This window comes from Prunus avium, chromosome 6, assembly GCF_965620075.1.
Source record: "Prunus avium chromosome 6, drPruAviu1.hap1.1, whole genome shotgun sequence".
NCBI lineage: Eukaryota > Viridiplantae > Streptophyta > Magnoliopsida > Rosales > Rosaceae > Prunus > Prunus avium.
The window spans coordinates 38177257-38184688 of record NC_142289.1 but is presented as its reverse complement, the minus strand read 5'-3'; the positions used below and the strand labels follow the sequence as shown (position 1 = coordinate 38184688).

The 7432-nt window shown below is 37.3% G+C and overlaps 2 protein-coding genes across 3 annotated transcripts; one reads left to right on the top strand and one right to left on the bottom strand.

The window, feature by feature from the left end:
• The first annotated feature begins 289 nt into the window (after positions 1–289).
• On the top strand, positions 290–4104 carry LOC110770952 (enoyl-[acyl-carrier-protein] reductase [NADH], chloroplastic). Of its 2 annotated transcripts, none has more exons than XM_021975182.2 (13): positions 290–466; positions 642–955; positions 1519–1628; positions 1730–1785; positions 1867–1951; positions 2036–2083; positions 2633–2707; positions 2779–2890; positions 2974–3025; positions 3120–3171; positions 3264–3321; positions 3539–3637; positions 3723–4104. In XM_021975182.2, exons 2-13 carry the CDS (start codon positions 679–681, stop codon positions 3875–3877), a joined length of 1179 nt encoding a protein of 392 aa, XP_021830874.2. In that variant the 5' UTR covers positions 290–466; positions 642–678; the 3' UTR covers positions 3878–4104. The 2 variants fall into 2 exon arrangements, with proteins under 2 accessions (XP_021830874.2, XP_088111277.1); XM_088255151.1 differs by having other exon boundaries at positions 290–493.
• Positions 4105–4199: 95 nt separating this feature from the next.
• Positions 4200–7009, bottom strand: LOC110770951 (non-structural maintenance of chromosomes element 4 homolog A). The gene is made up of 7 exons (XM_021975181.2): positions 6533–7009; positions 6349–6429; positions 5861–6113; positions 5690–5780; positions 5351–5567; positions 5170–5261; positions 4200–4790 (listed from the first exon to the last, which is right to left on the bottom strand). Exons 1-7 carry the CDS (start codon positions 6735–6737, stop codon positions 4542–4544), a joined length of 1188 nt encoding a protein of 395 aa, XP_021830873.1. The 5' UTR covers positions 6738–7009; the 3' UTR covers positions 4200–4541.
• Positions 7010–7432: the final 423 nt, after the last annotated feature.

The following is a 7432-nucleotide window of genomic DNA, read 5'->3' as shown; positions in this document are numbered from 1 at the left end:
ACCCTATATATATATAAAATATAAGTCTATGTGTTAATATATTAATTTAGAAAACACAAAAACAAGAAGGTAAGTAGAATAAGCTACAGCCGGCTGGATTTGGAAAAGGCAAGAATGATATTAATTCTTCTTGCCTTATTACAATTAAGGTAAAGAAAAAAACAACAGAAACTTGCGGGTGTTTTTTTTAAAAACATTCCAAGTGAAACGACGTCGTTTCAGTTAGGATTTTTTTTTAAACGCAATCGAACGACGTCGTTTCATAACAATAAACCTAAAAAACAAACGCGTGAGTCGTCTTCCTCGCAGAGTCGCAGCCAATTTGCAGACTCGCAAAATTTCTTCCGGTTTAGAAGTGTCCAGATCTGGCTCGCCTGGCCACGCCTTGCAACGCTCCTTACGCCTTCCCCGCGCTAAACGTGCAACTCGCGAAACAGCTGACCGCCTCGCTCCGACGCGCGCGAAGGCATGTCTTTAAAAACACTGAGTGCAAGTAATAGTTGAACAATGGAAGTCATTTGATTTAAAACAGGAAAAAAAATACTTTTTTATTATTGTTAAGAATTCTGTTTTCAAGATTCTATTTATAGTTTTCCTTCATGGCTTTGTGAATATTAATTCTGATTTAGTGCATTATGTAGATCTTTGTCCTCCTTAGTGAGATTCCATTTATTGAATATGGCAACAACTGCTGCTTCCAGCCTGCAAATGGCAACTTCCAGACCCTGCATTTCCTCTTCTCGTAGAGCTTCTGTGTCAAGTGCTGCAATGCTTAATGGTAATTTTAAGCTGGCTTCATGGACTAAGCTTTCGAGTGCATGCCATATAGCATCTGCACAACCTTTCCACCGGAGCTTTACATCATCATCTCTAAAAATGGATAAGTTTGTTACAAAGGCGATGGCTGGAGCTAGTGAAAACAAGCCTGCCTCAGGGTTGCCAATTGATTTGAAAGGTTAATTTTCTTTTTACCTCTCTGCTCCCTCACTCGTATTGAACAAATGTTTTATCTTCATTCCTTCCTCTTTAATGTAATGGACTTGTTGCTGCTTTTTCATTATCCTCTTCTTTTCTTGTTAAAGATAGCTCATATTGGTGATTTCTGTCTTTTAATTCACTTTAATGTCATATTTTGTGGTAATGATTTGTTTTCCTATCATGGATCTTTGTATTGCAATAAAGAAAGCTGAAAGTTTGTACTTATCAGCTTTCGGTTTTCTATTTACATAATTCTCCTTGTTTTGGATGTACACACTTGGGAAGGCTGACTGTAGCTATAGAGAATGTGCTTGGAGGAACAGCATTGTTCTCACGATGATGTTTTATCTGATCAAATACAGTAAATTTTAACTGGTGATGCTGTATGTGCAGAATATTTCCTTCAAATGTTAGCTTTTAGATTTTTACTGATCTGGAATACTGTATATGTGCCCAAGTTGTTGTCCATATTGCAATTAGGTACCTGCCTTTTGATGAGCACTATACCTTTCCAACTAAATATGGATATTCTTTGTGCAGGTAAGAGGGCATTTATCGCTGGTGTAGCTGATGATAATGGATATGGTTGGGCAATTGCAAAATCTCTAGCTGCTGCAGGTGCTGAAATTCTTGTGGGCACATGGGTGCCTGTAAGTTGATTGGCCTGATCTCCAGGATTTCATAAATTCCTTTTCTCTTTCTTAATTTTTGATAATGATGTAGTTACTGACTATGAAGAGCTTATATGCAGGCTCTGAACATTTTTGAGTCCAGCCTGCGACGTGGAAAGTTTGATGAGTCACGCGTGTAAGATGTTAGATCTGGTTTTGAATAGTGTTAGCCGGTAAATTTGATGAATAGTTTCTGACAAGACATTTGATGTTTCAGGTTACCAGATGGTTCTTTAATGGAGATTACCAAGATATATCCCCTAGATGCTGTTTTTGACAACCCTGAGGATGTTCCTGATGATGTAAGGGAGCAATATATTATTTATATTATTAAAAGATGAAAATGGTCAAATATACTTAATGTGTTTTGGTGTTCCTTCATGTAGATAAAAACAAATAAGCGCTATGCAGGATCCAGTAAATGGACTGTCCAGGTATGAATTAAACTGCCTTAGTATTTGTTTTTAAGTTTTTCTAGAAAAACTTTAGACTGTATGTTGGAGCATTATACTTGTTTTAAGGTTAAACATGGACAGACAACAAATTAGAACATAATTTCAGTGCCAAAGTAACAGGTCTTTTTGTACTTTCCCTGGAGATCACTTCCTAATAAAATGGAACTGAATGAGGATCCATGACATTCAGCCACCAACTTTAGAAACAGTTTGGCTAAGTTCCTCTTTCATTGTAGTTTAAGTCTTGCATTCTACTGGTCATGAATTTTATCTTTTGTTTATGCTGTAAGGAATTTCCTTGTTGCTACTCTTGCCTTTCCAAAATGTTGAATTTTAAATATCATATGTTGTCTGATATTCAGCATCTCACCCCTCAATGGCTATTGAGACTCGTTTGACAACATTCCAATTTGATGATCTAGATGAAGGGTTTCAGATTTTGCTTAAGTTGGGTTTTAAATATACAGATAACATAATTCTTCAAACAACATATGTTTTTTTATTGAATCTTGATTTTATGTTTTGCAGGAAGCTGCTGAATCTGTCAAGAGTGATTTTGGCAGCATTGACATTCTTGTGCACTCACTTGCAAATGGACCAGAGGTACATTAATACTCATAATGGAATTTCTATCCTCTATTTTCTTGGCACATATTAATTTTTCTCTTTAATAGGTAGTTAAACCTCTGCTGGAGACATCCAGAAAGGGATATCTCGCTGCTCTATCAGCATCGAGTTATTCCTATGTTTCTCTACTCAAGCATTTCCTCCCAATAATTAATCCAGGCAAGCTTCTACATTGAGTTATCCAGTATTGTTTTCTTCTGTTTGTGTTATCTTTAATTTGAATTAGAATGTTGTGGTTACAGGTGGTTCATCAATTTCTCTTACCTATATTGCTTCCGAGAGGATCATTCCTGGGTATCTTTTCTATGCATTGTCTGCTTCACATTTGTGTATGGAGTTACTTTTGCTAATTTTTCATGATGATGAATTCTTGAATTATCCTTTGCAGATATGGTGGAGGTATGAGCTCTGCAAAAGCTGCTCTCGAGAGTGACACTCGAGTGAGTTTTTCTTCCATGCACTTGTACATGTAATTTATCCTGGTTTCCATTCCTTCCAAGCTTGCGTTGACATGAATTTTGGCATTATTCAGGTTCTTGCTTTTGAAGCTGGGAGAAGAAAGGGAATTAGAGTCAACACAATATCTGCTGGTACCGTATATCCTATATCTTATGGATTAAATTAATAGTGGAATCCTCATGGGTGGACTATTGTGGTCATTTATATTGGTGATATCTGGAAGATCTTTTTGCTCTCAACCATGATTAGAGCTTCGTTAAAAAAATTATTGAATTACATAGGTGTTAAGCTTCCTGGAGGTTTTTCTTTTGGCTAGTATTACCTCAACTTCTGTTTTTTGATCCTCAGGTCCACTGAGAAGCCGTGCTGCAAAAGCAATAGGATTTATTGATATGATGATTGACTATTCATCAGCCAATGCACCTCTACAAAAAGAACTGTCTGCAGGTAATTTACCAGTCTCCTCTTCAATTTTATTTTACTCTTCCCTTTTTCTGTTAGAGATACTGAAGTCACAAATCTCATTAAACAGAGGAGGTAGGGAACACTGCTGCGTTCTTGGCATCACCTTTGGCCTCTGCCATTACTGGCGGTGTTATATATGTGGACAATGGTTTGAATGCAATGGGTGTGGGAGTTGACAGTCCAATTTTCGAGAAACTCGATATTCCAAAGGCTCAGCACTGAGGATGATAGTTAGAGGCAGCAGGCAGGCAGGCTGGCTGAATGATAATCCAAAAGTGATGAGTTGTACTGTAGACAACTAATGCCGTTAGTTTGTGCCCTCCCCCAACCCTCAGGTGTCTTGTCCGGCAGCCCCATTTTGGCATGAGAGAAATTTTACCCTAGGGACTGTAACAGTTTTCAAGAACCTTTATTTGAAATGCTTAAATCAACTTAAAGATTTTGTGGTTGATGATGGGTTTATTCTTGTTAGGACGTGTATAAATAATCAAATTCAATCTGCCTTTGATATTCATTTGTGTTATCACAAAAATAAAAAAATAAATTCCGAATAAGGATGGTTGAAACAATAATGTTACAAAAGTTACATTTTTCTTTCTCTAATGTCACAAGGAACATATTATACATGAAGCCTGCACATTTTTACAATCCGATCCGAGTCCAGTAGAGGGTACGCTTACAATGAGTAGAACGCTAGTGGCACAAGTCAACGAACTCCAAAAGGGTCAAAACATCAAAAGCCAACCTAATGCAAAACAGACTTCTAAGCACAAGGCAATCTTCCTAATCCAATTTACACTATAGGACTCAAAAAGACATGGAGCAGGTAACTGAAGTTACCGAACCATAGAGCATAAATGGCAGTTATCTAGCTAGTCTCTCTTCATCAAAGCTTGCGCTTACTCCTGCGAACGACATTGGTTCCAGCAGCATCATCATTTTCAGGAGATTCTTCTACAACTGATTCTTCCTGCACAAGCCGGCCACGATTTCTGGAAAGTTTTCGAATCGGGGTTGTGGGTAAGGCTGTTTGGGAACTGTATGCTGCTGGTTCCTCTTGAGATGCAGGTAAGGAGTTTGGGGGGCTTCTATGTGGCATCAGCTCCTCGCCAACAGGCAACATATCCTTCATTAACTGCAAAGCAACAAAAAAATTATTCACAAAAGGGCAGACAATCAAGCATGAAATGGATGCGGTGGGAGAGTGATGCACATAAAGACTAGGATGCCAACTTTCTTTTTATATGACCGTAAGAGAAAATAAAGATCAATATAATTTGACAAGAAGAACAAATTCAACTCAGTATATGCAGTCGTGTCTTATGTTTAGAGTTTCTCAAACAGTTTGTTTTAACAAAATACCAAATGAATTCTACAAATTTGGCAGTTTTGACACTGAGATGGGCTTATTTCCAGTTCCTGGATAATGCAAGAACATGCTTCTGTGATGAAACTTATGGTGCAAGACATATTAAATAAAACATTAAACCTGAAGTAATGGCTAGTTACTATACCTTCCAGTCCTTGAAATCAAATCGGAACACAAAATGGTCATAAACCACCTCACGTGATGCCACTAAATTGGCAGCAGGAGCATTCCTAGGTGCTGAAAAAGAGAAATAATGACTTAGCCAAAAGCATAGATTGCTAAAACACAAAATATAATCAATTTGTATGCTTTTATAATCTACTTACAAACAAGATGAGAACCATTTGCATCCACAGTTATTTCAGCCCGGCCATCTTTGACTAAGAATGACAGAGCAAATAAGTTCTCCACTGTCTGTGCAAAAGACTTCCTATTTAGTATCAAGCCTTCAAGTCTAACCCGTTTGTTCCTTCTAAGAATGTCAAACATTGTTGACATGTTCTTGTCAGTATCAGTTTTTTCTTCTCCCTGAGTATCATCTATCTGTTGCATATAAACCACAAACGTGAACATATCATCAGCAAAGTTCGTACAAATTGTAGGAAATGCTTCTAAAACAAAGGAGTATGATTTCTACAGAATACAGCCAATAATATCAACTTTACCTCATCAGGTCGATCAGTTGTGGTTGGCTTTGCATGTTTGCTGCGAACCACAGCCTTCCTTTGTTTCAACTCGGTATTCATGGGTCCAAGCCTTAAGAAAAAATAGCAGAACCATGAGTTAGTACAGAACCAAGGCAATGTCACACATAACATAATCATAGAAGAACTCACATGGTACAACACCCATGAGCCCTCTTGAAAATGGGTGAAACAGCAAGTCCAATATCCTTCCACTTAATTGAGACAGGCGCATCCTCTTGGCTGGCTAATGAACTATTTAATTGCTTAAAATTATTAAGCACACAAGTAACAAAGTCTGATGGGCTAATTCCTGCACTGGACTGTGACTTAACAGACGTCCACAGTGTGTTAGTGATGTCCAGCAGCGCCTCTGCATCTGCTACTTGTTCCCTTGGCTTCTGAACTGAAAATTGCCAAATGGGCATTGCAAATTTATATTCAAAATCAACATACGAGCTCATGAAATACGAAAATTTCATTCTTCTTCACAAATACTTAGTCTTCTCATTAAGCAACAACACAACGAAAGGAAAAAAAAATTAATAAATAACATAAACGCTTTAAATATTCAAGATCAAAGTTGATGAATTCTTAGGAATAAAACACAGACGATTTCATCAAAAAGTGATTGGGGATACCTTGCTCGTGCAATTTCTCAACTTTATTGATGATTAGACAGAACCTCTCCGACTCCGGACACATTAAATCATCTCTTTTCTCTGCAACAAAAGGAAAAAATTATAATTTAAACTAAAACAATTGGAAATGCAAAACTCTTCTATTTTTTAACAACACATATTTCCGATAAGTAGAAATGCATACCACTGATGAGGTTCTTGACGGCGAGGTAGTCGGACCGGAGGGTTCGCCGTTGAACGGAGTCTTGCTCACTCGGGAAATCCGACTCATTTTCAACTCGGCCGGCGTTGGCGTTGACCCTCTCGCGCTTCACGGCTCTGAGTTGCTCGGCGTCGTCAACGTCCCGGCTTTGGCTTCGGGTCCGTTGGCGTTTCGCAGACTTGGGCATCGTACCAGAATTCTTGGAGAAGCGACTTAATTTCGAAGCACTGAGAAACCCTAAATTCAAATTCAAAACTCAGATTCGAGAGTTTTGAATTTATGAAGATTCGAGAAGGAAGTGCAGAGCTGGAAATTAAGTTTGAGTTCTTTTAAATATCCAAAATTTCCACGGTTTGGAGAGCGCGGTGCATTTCCCGCTCGACGCAAATTAGTTCGGTTAAAATTCGACTTCCGCGTTTCTTTTGGGCAGGGAATTTTTTCTCTTCGCTTATAAAATGCAGTTCAGATATATCAAATGAAAAACTTAAAATAAAATTAGCTAAACATAATAGTTTTCTTATTTAAAAACTTTGAGGTTTTCTTTAAATTTATTTCACTTATTTCACTTATGTAATTTTTTCCCTCTACATATTAATTCTCCTTTTAACTTGTATTGTATGGACGAAATGTCAATTTTGTCATTTTAGTATTAAACCATTTTCATAATAAACTTAGAAGTTACAAGTAATACGGTAAATAAACATTTTATTTATCATGAAATTTCTCTCTCCCAAAATTTCTTTTTTTATTTATTTTCAAATATTTGTTTAAATTGTTGTGTGTGGTAACTTCCAACACATGCCTAGCACGTGTGGAGAGATCTCGTATATAAAAAAGAAACCTTGCTTTGGTTTAAAATAAAGAGCTGATTTTTTCACTTAT